General features: G+C 46.8%; 1 protein-coding gene across 1 annotated transcript in view; it reads left to right on the top strand.

Moving 5' to 3' along the window:
- Positions 1–14,037, top strand: part of SMYD3 (SET and MYND domain containing 3) — a 548,731-nt gene that overhangs the window by 455,179 nt on the left and 79,515 nt on the right. Inside the window, exons 9-10 of the mRNA XM_015591285.1 lie at positions 3,270–3,357; positions 8,713–8,887. Of these exons, the coding sequence (XP_015446771.1) occupies positions 3,270–3,357; positions 8,713–8,887 (263 nt within the window). The remainder of the gene's footprint in view (positions 1–3,269; positions 3,358–8,712; positions 8,888–14,037) is intronic.

Genomic DNA, 14,037 nt, shown 5'->3' with positions numbered 1-14,037 from the left:
GGTCAGGGGACGGGGGTGAGAGCGAGGTGACCGGGGAACCTAGGAAAGCAGACACCGTGGCGGACCTTGCACGGAGTTCGCAGCGAGCTGCTGATGGATGTAGCTTTGTTAGCTCTGATATAATGTGCTCTCGAGAGCTATTATTTCTGAAGGTTTGAAGCAATTTCAAAGCTTGCCTGCTCTTCCAATAAGTAAATAGTCTTTAGATCAGGGCAAAGTACAGCTAATCAGATTGTGGTGGGGGTTTAGTTGTGGATGTAATTCCCATATGAAATTGTTCTGCCTGGGGCCACAGCCGCACCCAGCGGGATGGAAGAGTGTAAGAGCCTCTGTGGGTTCCGTGTTGGAGGGTTTGACTGCCCCTTTCAAGTGCTCATACTAGGAAGATCATAGGAACCACGGGTCGAGGATTTTTGGAACTTACTATCTCACAGACATGAGTTTCACCATTCAGCAAACCTAGGAGAAAAATTTAAGAGAGAAAGAGCAATCAAGGGGATTGTTTTATAAACTATGTAAATGTCTAACTGATGTACTATATACCTGAAACTAATACAATAAAATTTAAAAAAATTAAACATGAAAATAGTGGAAAGAGCGTAGGCTCTGGAACTAGATTTATTGTTCGGTATATAAGGGAGTGTATTAGTTTCCTGTGGCTGCTGTAATAAATTATCACAAACTTGGTGGTTTAAAACAACACAACTTTATTATCTTACAGTTCTGTAGGTCAGAAGCCTGACACAGGTCTCACTGGTCTTGGCTAAAGTCAAGGTCATGGTGGGGCTGCGTTTCTTTCTGGAGGCTCCAGAAAGATTGTGTCTCCTCGCCTCTGCCAGGTTCTAAAGGCTGCCTGCACTCCTGCGTCCAGGGTCCCTTCCTCCCTCTTCAGAGCCACAGTGACAGGTTAGGTCCTTCTCACGTCACACCACTCTGACCTCCTCTTCTACCTCCCTAGTCCATCTTTAAGGCCTAGGGATTCCTTGGGGACCAGCTGGATGGTCCAGGACAGTCTCCTTAATCCCACTCGCGACTTAATTCCCCACGTAAGCTAATAACATATTCACAGGTTCTAGGAGCCACCGGATCAGGGCGTGGGCAGCTTTGAGGGTCCGTTACCCCTGCCCGCCAGAGAGTCTAACAGCAAGTGAGACACTCGTCGGAGACAATTTAATCATGGGTGGCCATGGTTGTCGAGACTTAAGATGCAGACTTTATCTGGGAGGCACTAGGAAGTTGCCGATGGCTTTGGAGTGAGATGACGGAACTGAAGCTTTAGCAGACGAATACGGACTCAGAGCAGGTATTTGGAGGGAGGTTGATGTGCACCTTTTTCAAAGCAATTGACTTTGATTTTCTCTTCTAAGTACAGAAAGCTAGGTACTTATTGCCAATTTCCTACAAGAGATAGAGTGTACTTATAGTGTGTTTTTTTTTTTTAAAAAAAAAACCCTATTATATTACACCTATACACAATACATATACATAGAGATCAGAAAGGCCTGTCACACAGACACGCTCCCACAAGCACAAACATTTTCTCATACACACACACTCACTGCCTTACCATTTTCTTGGGGTCTCTTTTCTGCTTCTCTGTGCCCCCCGCCCCTTATTTTTTTCTGCCCTGGTACACCTGGGCAATGACACGTATCTTCCCACCAGTAACGTAGGCTTAGTCTGGCAGTGGTTTTCTCAGGGGTCGTTCTATAAACTTCGCCAAGTAGACATATACGAATCTCTAGGGATTCATATGGTCTGAAAAAATCTGCCCTCTTCATTGTCGGCATCACCCCTGCATTGGCTGTGATTTGACATAACTTCCTAGGATGGTTCTTCTCTCTGACGCCCATTGAGAATCTAAAGGATATTGAACATGGGTTTTGAATAGTGTCTGATGAGAGTTTCTTACCCTTTGATTAGCCTCTTTTTGCAGCTATCCAATAGAAATTTCTGTGATGGCAGAACTATTCTATATCTAATACTGTCCAATACGGTAGCCACAGCCACATGTGGCTATTGACTCGAAGTGTGGATCTACAGGAAAAATAGAGGACCTGCTTACTACACAGGAGGATAGACATTTACTAAATAGTAACTCATACTTTTATTTTGTTTTGAGTTGCTTTTTAAATTATTGGGAGTTATACTGATTATATTTAGTTTTTGCAGAAGTCAAAATTGGTTCACCTGTGTGAGTATGATTGTACTCATCTCTTTTTCCTAGCCTCGTGTTGATTGATAACTCCATATTGATTAAAGCATTATCTGTAGGTCTCCTAACAAATAATTCTTACTCTTACCCCTCATCCCCGTCCCGTCTTTTAGATACAGAGATAGAGATAAACCCATATTTACGTATCAACTTTATCGAGATATAATTCACATGCCATACAATTCAGTCAGTTAAAGTGTACAGTTTGATAGCTTTTAGTGTATTCATGGAATTGTGTAACCATCACCATCAATTTTAGAACATTTCCATCACCCCACCAAGAAACCGTGTACTCTTCGGCAGTCATTCCCCAATTCTCTGCAACGCCCCGTCCCCCGCCCCACCCAGCCTTAGCCAAATATTAATCTACTTTCTGTATCTATGAATTTGCCTGTCGTGAACATTTCATCTTAGTGGAGTCTGATAATACATAACTCTCTGCGACTGGCGTCTTTCACGTAGCAGCACGTTTTCAAGGTTTGGCCATATTTTAGCATGTGTCAGTACTTCATTTCTTTTTATTGCCAACCAGTATTCCATTGTATGAATATGCCACATTTTTAAAATTTATCATTTGATGGACATTTGGGTTTTATCTACTTGTTTTGCTATTATAAATAATGCTGTTCTGAACATTTATGTATAAGTTTTGTGTGAACATGTATTTTTATTCTATCTCAAGGTGTGAAATTGTTAAATGATATGGTAATTCTGTGTTTGACCTTTTTGAGAAACTGCCAGATTGGTTTTCAAAGTGGCTGTACCATTTTACATTCCTATCAATAGTGTATGAGAGTTCCTGTTTTTCCGCATACTTACCAACACTTGTTATTGTTTGTCTTTTTGATTATAGCCATCCTAGTGGGTGTCAAGTGATATCTCATTGCGGTTTTCATTCACATTTCTCTAATGGCTAATGATGCTAGGAATCTTTCATGCGCTCGTTGGCCATTTGCACATCTTCTTTGGAGAAATGTCTATTCATATCCTTTGCCCATTTTTTTAATTGAGTAATTTTGTCCTCCTTTCTGTTCTTTTAATTTGGCCTGGTCAGGATGCTGATATGCTAACTGGTGACGAACAAGTATGGAAGGAAGTTCAAGAATCCTTGAAAAAAATCGAAGAACTGAAGGCACATTGGAGTATCCTTTTTACCCGTGTGTTGAGTTGCACTGTTGGATCGCTTCCTTATTGGTATTAATGAAGCAAAAGCCAAGGTTTGACCTCTCGGTGAGTTTCATAGTCACAGGCCGCACTCCTGACCCCAGCCAACATCTGGGTAATGGCTGGGGAAGATCGAGGAGAGATCACCGTGAACACCTTGCCACTTTTAGATAATATCAAAATGCACGGTCCAGTAATCGTAGGACGGCGAGTAGCAGTCTCTTTGTATGTAAAAGGTAACACATTTCTGGTTCCCCTTCTTCTTATAACCTACATCTCTAAGAAAGAATAACTTAGAATCCTTACAATTTAATGTAATTGACCCTCAGATCTAGAAACTGCATATTAAATCAACCATGACTACAATGGCTATGAGAGTTGCTGCACAGTAAATTTTCTTGGCATAAATATAGTTTACCCTTGAACGATGTGGCTGTTAGGGGCACCGGCCCACCATACAGTCAAAAATCCATGTATAATTGAGGTCGGCCCTCCACATACATGGATTACCAACCGTGGATGGAGAATACTGGTAAAGACCATTAGTGGGTCAGAGTTCAGCGTAAGGAGAGGTCACTAATGATGGAGGTCACCTGGGAAGGCCCAACCGATGCTCTAGGTATGAGCGGTATCCTGAATCAGGGACAGGGTTTGCAGAGGCAGAGGCTGGGAGGGAGGTCACATCCAGTAGAGGAGTTTACTTGAGCAAAAACGTGACAAAGGGAAACCGCAAGGTAAAAAGAAAAAGACCAAGATTGATAAAAAAGATTGTGGAAGGTCATTCAGATGCCTTGTTAAACAACATCCCAATCATGAGCAAAGCTGCAAATGAAGTTTCTAATCTACAGTGTTCTGGAAAGATTTGTAAAGGATACGAAAGGTAGTTATACAAACGTTCCTATTTTTAAAGGTGACATAATTCCTGAAATCTATAGCCCAGTGAGGTTGTTTTTTGTTTGTGTGTTAGTTTTAGTGGTTTTGGTAAAGAATCTAGAATTGGTGACCAGAGATTGGAGAAGGAGGCCGTGGCTACCAGGGCACCGGCTTGGTCCGCCAAGAGCAGGTGAGTCTGTGCAGTCATGGTGTTCTCGGGAAGGGTTGTGGGTTTCAGAAAGCGATTTGATGAAAAGTAGTCAAGGCACGTGTGCTGGAGGCTGGCATGACCACGCGTCTTACTGAATGGTTGAAGAGCTGCACTGAAAACATGCCGCTAAGTGGCCCACTGTCACTCTGAGCGCTCTGTCCCTATTCAGTCCTCTTTCACCTCTGATTCTGTACCTCAGATGAAGACACGGAGCACAGGCTCATCGAATTCTCAGAGGCCTGTAGCGGGGGAGGTGGCAGAGGTCGGATGATAGAATCGAGAGCTCAAAAGACCCCCGAAGGCTGGAAAGCTTCCCGAGTCTAAAAGGATGAAATTCAACAAGAGCGTATAGAAAATCTTCTGTTTGGTTTAAAAAGTTCAAGTGTATAGATATACTTAAAGATTAGCAGCAGAACACGTGAAAGAATTTTAAGGGTTTAGTGAATAGCAAAAATTGAATAAAATTTAAGAGTATAATATAATGCCCCGAAAGACCACTGTGATCTTGGGCAACATTAATGGAAATAGAGAATTAATAGAGAATAGAAAATGAGAGGGTGATAGTATCATCTGATCATATCTGAAAATTTCTCTTCACTTTGGGGTAAAACATATTAAAAGGGACATAGAAAAACTGAAATAAGTTTTGAGAAGAGGAAGCAGGATCGAAATGGATTTTGACACCCTGTCTGTAGACCAGATGGGCGATATTAGGAAAACAGTCAAATTTGGGAGCCAGAGAGCCATTCTTGGGCTCAGGGAGCTGTCGCACTGCAGAGGGGTGGACTCGTTCTGTGCGGTCCCAGCCATGGAATCAGGGCCCACGGATGACTGAGCTACGTTCAGTCTCAGTTGGACAAGGCTTTACTGAAAACTGACACTATGCATGTGCCTCCACCAGTTATGGTCCGCCCCAGGTCTAGACAGGAAGACACAACCCTGAATTCACAACGCTCACACATAGGGGCGTGTAAAAATGTAAATTAATACATATTTTGGTAAAATACAGGCGCAGCTTGTTTTATCGTGCTTCACTTTACCGCACTTCTCAGATGTTGCATTTTTTACTAATTGAAAGCAAGACCCTCCACCACTGAAAAGATGACCATGCGCTTTATTGTGGCGGTCCGGAACGAAACCCGCAATACCTCCAAGGTGCGCCTGTGTGCGGTACACGGGCCTCAGAGGCACAGTAGCCAGCTTTGGGAGGTGAGAGGAGGTTTCACGGAGGAGGTGACAACTGAGCTGTGACTGGAAGGGTTGGTAGGAGTTCACCAGGCCGGCACAGTGGAGCAGGGGCCCCTCAGGGGGACTGGCCAGACGTCTGTAAGGTGAAGTAGCGTGCTGTTGAGAGGTCACCCTTTATTCAGTGTGAGAAGAGAGAACGTGGGAAAGCCTTGAATGTCACGCACAGAGGACAGACTTTATAGGTGAGAGGGGACGGCGGGAAGGTTTTAAGCAATAGACTAATGTGATTCGGTGAATAAAAGCCCTGTGGCCCGATAGTCTGAGTCTCAAGGCGCTGATTAATTCTCAAGGGGATTCACTTGGTTCCCCTTTCTCTTTCCCCCAAATCCTCTTATGGCCATTTTAAAGTTTTCAAGAAGAGGATCTATTCTGTCCACCGATAGTCTGTTCTCTGCCTAGGTCCCAAGCTCACCTCCTCACTGGACCAGAAGGACTTGTAAACACCGAGCAAATGCCAGTGACTAAATTTTTGAGCAAATACACATGGCTTAGGGGGAAAAGCCTCTTAGTCAAAATTATTCCTTTTTTTTTTTTGCTCACTGGGGTGTTTTACAGGGAAAGTTTGCCTCGTTTGCCAGGAGACGGTTGCCAGTGTTGCGGAGGGAAATTGGCGTGCAGTCTCTTGCAGCTCGCTGCGGGGCACAAGCAGGTGTATTCCCATCGGGGGCTGCAGGGTATCTCACCTGGTTTTCACTGCAAAGGTTTGTCACTTCAAACCGCTTTAAGATGAGTTGGAGCGTATGTAAACGAACAAGCAAATACTAATGGAGGTCAAACAGCACGATGTGAAAATTAGGTGCAAAGTCTTGCCACAGAAACGTCTAGGCGTTGTGTAAGAGATGGCCATTCCTCCTGAGATGTCATCAAGTATCTAATCCTGGAATGAAAAGCCACTGAGCTTAGCCTGGCGATCTGTTACAAAACCAGTGCGTTGCCAAGGACACTGCTTCCCCAGCCTCTGGGAGATGCATTCAGCAAACTTGAAACATACATGTCAGATGAATGCAAAAGAAAGCCACCAGCTCACTTTTCTTCTGAGACCAGTGTCGACTCCTCCGAGACAGGACTCACCCTAACATTACAGAGTGTCACGTGTAGGAAGTGTGACATAGAGGCCCCCAGCGCATGTGGTGGTGCTGACGTCCTAACCAAGGAAGTCTTACCTTTGGGGTCAGGCGTTGTCTCTCGGAGCCCCCACTGACAGAAAATATATTTCTCGTGAGGGTTAATGAAGATATCACACCCCACTCACACGAGTGGCTGGATCAGTTTATCGAGAGTGTTTGCTAATGTTGGGACAGCAGTGCCCTGAATGTGGATGCTGGAGGAGGTAGATTTTGCTGGAGGGAGGGATTAAGGAGCCTTGGGGCATGGGGTTCAGGGTGAGGTGTGCGTGTCAGGACCCCAAGGAAGAGGGCTTGGGGTTGGGGGAGGGGCCAGAGCACTGGGTGCTGAAGAGCTGGATTGTGTGGCGTGAGGCGGGGTGTGGGTGGAGGGGGGGACATTCGATCGAACTCAGTCCACTGAACTGTTTTCCTGAAGCCGAGTCACACTCAGAGGTCATGATGCAGTACAGGGAGGACAAAGGCACTAACGTTTGCATAGTGTGTATTTCGCGTGTGCCACTAAACGCCTTCCCTCTGTGTCCCTGGCACCCAGAGCTCTGCCTGGGTCACGGTGGAACACGTAAATCAGTTTTTAGAACTTTACGTGCACTGTCTTATTTAATCCTACAGTGACATGAGGCATTTTTATTTCTGGTCTACCTCAAAGCACTTAGGCAATTTGCTCAGAACCTCAACACTGACAAATGACAGAACTAGCTTAGATTTAAATCCAGCTTTGTCTATAGTCAAAGGCTGCGCCATTTCTGCTTCATCTGAAGTCTGCAGACCTTTCGCCCCAGAGGAATTCCAGCATGTGAAAGCAGATGAATTTGGAACCTCATAAGTTGAAGGTCGGGGAGGGATGGAAGGGCCGGCCGCATTCCAGCATCCTCCTCGGCCTCCGCCTCTCCTAACACAGCAGCACTGCAGAAAGTAACCGCAGAAAGTAACACAGCAGAAAGTAACCGCGTGAGGTCCTTGGGCGCCTGCGCTGTCGCTTCAGCCATGCTTCCGTGGTAATTCGCCTCAGTGGGATTCAAGACACGCTCCATACACCACGTCCTCAGTCCCCTGCCTGCCTCATCAGGGGACAGGGAATAGCACTTCCAAAAAGTGAGGTCACACCAGGGCTCCATGAGAGTAAGCTCTGGACGCACGGTTAATCAGGAGGTCGGAGGTGCCCGTACATGGACATTGGGTCTTTTCCCAGCCTCTTCAAAGTGCTGTTCCCCCTGGCTGCAGTTTATGTGCATAAGCTGTGTTCTTAATATTATCTTTTATTTGGGGCGTTTAAAAGAAGCATATCTTTCTTTGGTTCAGTATAGGCTTTGGTCACTTGTGCTTTATAGTCAAAAAAGCTTAAACATGAGAGCCAGTAGAAATGAATTTCTTCAAATTGCTTCCCCTAGTAAGTGCCCGTGGGTTGTGTATTGTTTCATGCATGCCCCAGGATTCAAGTGGCACAGAGGCAATACTGCGCGCCTCCTTTTAAAAAAGGAAGCTTCTTTAATTTCAGGTCAGTTTTGAAACAGAAGCTAACAGAGTAAATAATTTTAAACCGAACTGACTCAATCTTTAGTTCAGTCTATTCCACAGCAGGGCTTAAAGAGAGCACATTTAGGGGTATGAAGAAAGAACAGCTCTGTGGAAACCCTCATCCCCTAACGCTCAGACTCGGTTAGAAGATGGTTTGTTGATATAAACAGAAGTTACTTCTCTGAGATGCCACTTACCCGTTTTTGTCTCTCAAGTGTGTTTTCAGGCAGCTCATCTGCGAAATAATGGGTTCTTCCTTCCCTCCTGGGCCTGGGAGCACTTCAGCCTTTTCGAGAACCTCGCTTTGCATTTTTTTTTCTTGGTGAAGACAATGAGTCCTTAACTCGGGTTAATAACAGAGTGGGAACAGGTTCTGGCCATGTGCCAGGCCATCATAAGCAGCAACTCGGAACGGCTCCCCGACATCAACATCTACCAGCTGAAGGTGCTCGACTGTGCCATGGACGCCTGCATCAACCTCGGTCTGCTGGAGGAGGCTTTGTTCTATGGCATCCGGACCATGGAGCCGTACAGGTAGGTCCCTGGGAGAGGGCTGAAGCCAAGGCTGTGGGCACAGGATCGGCGTCACGAAGTCATTCTGATTACTGCTTTCTATTGAGTGTTCTCATGTGCTTCTCGATCGGTGTGGAAAACCAAACCTTGTTCTAGTCACTCCTTTGTGCGCTCACTTACGCATTCATTTGTCAGTTGTAGAGTTCCTTCCCTGTGTCACACGCTGTGGGTGTGCAGAAACTAATGAGATGCTGTCTCCGTGTGGAGACGATGATTACAATTCGGTGTGCCGCTTGCGGTGACAGAAGCGAGCACAGAGTTCTGGGGGAGACGGAGAGAGGCACGCAGCTCGGCTGGAGTCGGGGAGGCTGTGTCACTGGCCTCTGCTGACCCAGGTGAGCGTGGCCGGTGCAGGGCCCCAGTCTGGCTGACGGTAACGATGGTCTCCTCCATTTGTCAGGGCCTTTCAGGTCCCAGGGTTCCTTCACTCGAAGCATTTGACCTCATGATCCTTGTGACCCAAGCGAGACAGCGGGGAGACAGCCCTGCTCACACATGTCATCGGGTCAGGTGAGGGAGCTGTTGCTAATTCATCGTTTCTTGTCTGGCCTCAGCTCCGCTGGACCAGGAGCATCGGTCCCTTTATGGTCTCGTAACCTTGCGGAGCTTTGGCGGTGCTGAGTCTGGTGCTGAGAGTTGGGTGCTGGTAGGGGCGGGGCCCTGGTCGGCCGTGGGCCAACCGACAGCACGAGTTTGGAAGTCGAGACAGATCGGTCCAAGGAAAAGGGCGCAGAGACATATGTGCCGTCGTCTGAGGTTGGAATAACTATTTACAGCACAGAACAAGGTCGCTCACTTCTGGGAAAGTGCCCGAAAGAATCTGGGACCGGGGGCGGGTGGGGAAGGGCCCTGGAGAACGGGCTCGCCATTCTGGGTAGCTCTGAAGACCATGCAAACATGACGTCAGTCCTGAGTGGCTGAGCAGAGGGAGCACCCAGGTCCAGACCCCTGCAGTGTGGGACAGCGGGCAGGGGGGTGGCTCTAAGGGGAGGAGGGGAGGGAGGCAGAGAGCAGGGTACTGCCTGTCCCCAGCTGAGGAAGAGCCTCAGGAGACAACTGAGAGGGGGTGTAGCCAGGACCAACGTGACGAGACCGGAAGCAAGTCTAGAGTCTAGGATATCGGTTCAGGCAGAGGTAGGAGGCTGGAAATGAGACACTTGGTTGGGAAACCAGGCCTGGGCCGGGGGTGTGGGGCAGGCCAAGAGGAACCTGCAGGTGGCGAAGACCCCAGGTGGATGGCAGAGGTTTGTAGGCCACTGATGGCACCGGGGTGACCCCGAGGGTGTTTTCAGAACTATGTAGGTTATTTCTTCCACTGCCTTGTGGTCGCATAGCTTCAGAAGCCAGACTGTGAGTCAGCTTTAATCAAACTTATCAGAGATTGCCTGCAGGGCTGACTATAGACTTTCCCATGAGCGTGAGATGTGTCTTCAATATGATGAATCTTGTGGGTTCTCAGAAAATATGAATTGAACACAAAGAGATAAGGCTTTCTTTCTCTGCGCCTCCGTGTTGCAGGGAGAGGCAGGCAGGGGGCAGTCAGTATGACCCGTCTGAACTCCAGGGCTTGGTCTCAAGAAGCCAAACCCCAGGCTGCCGGGTGAGTGACACACTCCAGCCAGGAGAGGCCGACTGAGAAAAGCCTCTCTCTCCAGGCCTCCCCAGCAGCCACTGGCTCCACATTGCTGGGCGTGCAGTGCCCCTGCCTGCTACAGCCTCCCCTGGATCACCCAGGCTGCCCTCTGAGCTCGGAAACCCTGTTTCGGCCCCCACGTCACAAGGAAGGCCGCACGCCTTCAAGGCGCTTCTGCGCGTGTTTGAACCCTCTTTTCCCCACACCTACCAAGGCCTCTCAAATAAGCGAGGCCAAGTCCACCGGCACATACTCCGTGTTGTTTGGAATACATTAGGTTGCATTTTCCTGGTGTTTGTCAGGTCATAGCCTCTCTGTAAGTGAACACGCCGTTCTGACGCTGGGCGACGCGTTTCCAAGCCTCTTCGCTGGAGCTTATTAAGGAGTCGCTGCTCTGCGATGCGCTGTAGCTCAGGAAATCGTCTGCCCTGATCCATTGCAAATGAGTGAGATCGGAACCGTTCGCTTTCTAAGGGGGAATGGAGGAAAGAGCTGTAAGTAATCAGAACCAACGCAGTTGATGAAATGAAGGGGGTGGATGCTGTCACACGTTGCCTTTTTTCCCTTTAGCGTGGACAAAAGTGAAAATGAGGAACGAAGGGGCAGGTGCCCTGCGAGCCCTCTAGATGTCTAAGATGTGAGGCAGGGATTCCGAAGCCGGGGTGGCTTTTGCCCCCCAGAGGTGCATGAGGGAATGCTCACTGCGGACCATCAGCCGTGTACACCATCTCCCTCCAAAATGCTCCGGGCGGGCTTCTTGTTCACCTTTAGCCAAGGACACGGGCGGTTAACTAGGCAGGAGTTGCCCAAAGGGGGCTGCACTGCCATCTGCCATAACGGCGTTACAGTGTTAATGTACCGTTTGCAACAACCAGGTTGCGGTCAGGTCTCTGGTGATGATGTCGTCACTCCCGACCTTCGCTAAGTTCTCACTGCCGACCGCACAGGAGAAAGTGTCTATGTTCCAAATCGTCACGTCGCCCTGAGCTCCCTTCTCGCTCCTCTGTCATTTATTGGTACTCGATGGAAGTTCTTTTATGATGGAACACAATAGTAAGTTCTTTAGATTTCATAAAGCAAGTTGGAAATGATTCGCATACAACATATTTCTTCTGAGAGTATCTGTGTGTTATGTCTATGATTATATTGGCATAGTCATCTGAACCTTAGCATCATAAACAGTAAGCAGATGAAAGTAACTTAAACGCATTTTATAAATTTTATTTAAAAATTTAATTCAGTCAAATATTAAGTATAAGATGAACTGAATTCCAAAAGTTTGTTTGCCGGTGGTAGTTTAGGAACTTGAAAATCGCTTTCTTGTTGAAGAATGTATCATAGATGATGGCGAGGTTGCCTGAGTAGCCCATAATATCATCAACATATGCTATAAATTTGAAGAAAAAAAAAAGAAATATACAAATAAAATTGAACATAATTTTAAATTCGATTTAAATTATGTAGAATACGAATTAAACTTGATTTTCTTAAGGAACCAGAGAGTGATAGGGAGATACAGAAGCTTTTTAAGACTTCGAGGGGGACTTTCAACATAGTCACACATGTTCTGGTAACTTAACTTTTGTGGTAAGAATAGTACGTACTTTTAGAAAAGGACATCTTCAAAAAACACGAAGCTAAAGATCACCCTCATCGTTCAAACTCTCGTCCCATTCCCAAGAGATAACCATGGTGGTCAGTTCTTTGCTGAAATGTTCCGCGTACATCCATACACTTCCATTCCCGATGCACTCCCATAACTCCTTAAAGCCTCCATTCTTTTTTCCTGTTTCCCCAGCCATCCTCACACCAAAGACACAGGGTGGGCATCTGTCGGACCAGCTCCCGAGTGCCTGCCTCATTCTTGATAACAGATGCCTAGCGTTTCCTCTTACACGCACGCCGTGGCGCGCAGGTCAGCCCTGTCGCTTCCGTGTGTGTTGACTATGTCAGACGGTGTTTCAGTGAACGCCCACGCACTTGCACTGATGTGACTGAATCCGTGGGGCAAATCCGTCTGATAAATTTCCGATTGCTAACTTGCCACATCAGACGTTATGGTCATTTTAGAATATAGAGAACTATCACCAAACTGTGTGCCTCATCCAGCAAAAGGTCACTCTTTTCTCAAGACTTGAGCACGGAGGGCATGATTTTTATCATGTCTAAATTCGTTTCAAAATCTCTAAGGGCCTTCTCCTCTTCCTTGACCAAAGTCTGCTTTTACAGGATGGGATTTGCTGGTATTGATTTTGTGGTCCACAAATAGTATTTTTGTGGTGGTGTGAATGACATTTTTGTGAGTTACCTGGTCAAGAAGCGGAAGAACAAGAATGATGAAGGAACTTAAACAAACGTGAGTGTGTACATGATGACACCATATCAGAGAAAGAGGAGAAGAAAGCTAAAAAGCGTACGATTTCAGGTCAATTTTTTGGTGCTTCGTTGTTAGAAAAAAAAGATGGTGGAAAAAGTAGAAGTAAAACGCAGCTGGTAGTTTGTGTTCATGACATGTTTACAACTCAGGCGTTTGCAACCCGGAGATCGCCAGTAATGACGTAGCAGCCGCATCAGTTTTCATTTTGCCAGTAATTTTTAAATTTTCCCTTCAGAAGCTTTGGCAGATAAGTTGATAAAATGTTAGGTTTCATCACAGCAGTACCTTCCACTGCTGTTTTCAAGCTGGCTCTGCCTCCGAAGACATCCAAGTGTTCTCTGTGGGTTTTTGTCATCCGTCAATATGCCGGCCTCATGCAGGAGCCAGCAGAGCTTGTGGATGCACGTTATGGCGGGGGTGCCCGGGAGAGGGATGGGTGCAGTCAGTCACCTAACAACGCCTACCTGGGCCTGCCTTTGCTGCTCCCTCAGCTCTCTGTGTCACACAGATGTCGTCAGGTTGCTGGTGGCACTATGCCTTTCAGTGCAGCTCATTCCTGAAGGTAAGGCCCCTCGGCTGTCATGTGTACTGCGGGACTCTCCTCCATCACACTCAGAGTCAGACCTGGAGGATGAATCAGAGCCGGTCTCCACTCAAGAGGGGACCCGAGCTCCTGGGCTTCGTCTAGTGTCCCGTTCCCTCATCTTGTTTGCCAGCTACCTTCCGTGGTGAGCTTTATGGGATTATTTCACCCAATGGATGAGCAGGTTCTGCTTATTGCTACAGACAGTAATCCCTTAGCCACTTAATCATTTTTTCCACACTGTAGTTTTCAATTAAAGTATCTGGTGGCCAAACCCCTATCCCAGGTTTTGAGCTCTGTCTGTGTAAAATACAGAGTTAGCTGATATATCTAATTAGGGCCTCTTTTCCCTTGCTGCCAGTTCTGTATGGTTGACTTCTTAGCCACAGCCCTCGTCTTGTCGCAGGGGCAGTGACCACCTGCATGGCAGTGACGGAGGGATCCGTCGAGGCCCAAACACTTTTAATTTAACCTTTGTGATATTAGGCCGTTTAATTTAATGCTAAAGGGCTCTCTTA

The sequence above is a fragment of the Pteropus alecto genome, unplaced genomic scaffold (assembly GCF_000325575.1).
Source record: "Pteropus alecto unplaced genomic scaffold, ASM32557v1 scaffold115, whole genome shotgun sequence".
In the NCBI taxonomy this organism is placed as follows: Eukaryota; Metazoa; Chordata; class Mammalia; order Chiroptera; family Pteropodidae; genus Pteropus; species Pteropus alecto.
The sequence above is the reverse complement of the archived record's forward strand: the minus strand, read 5'-3'. Positions and strand labels throughout refer to the sequence as shown.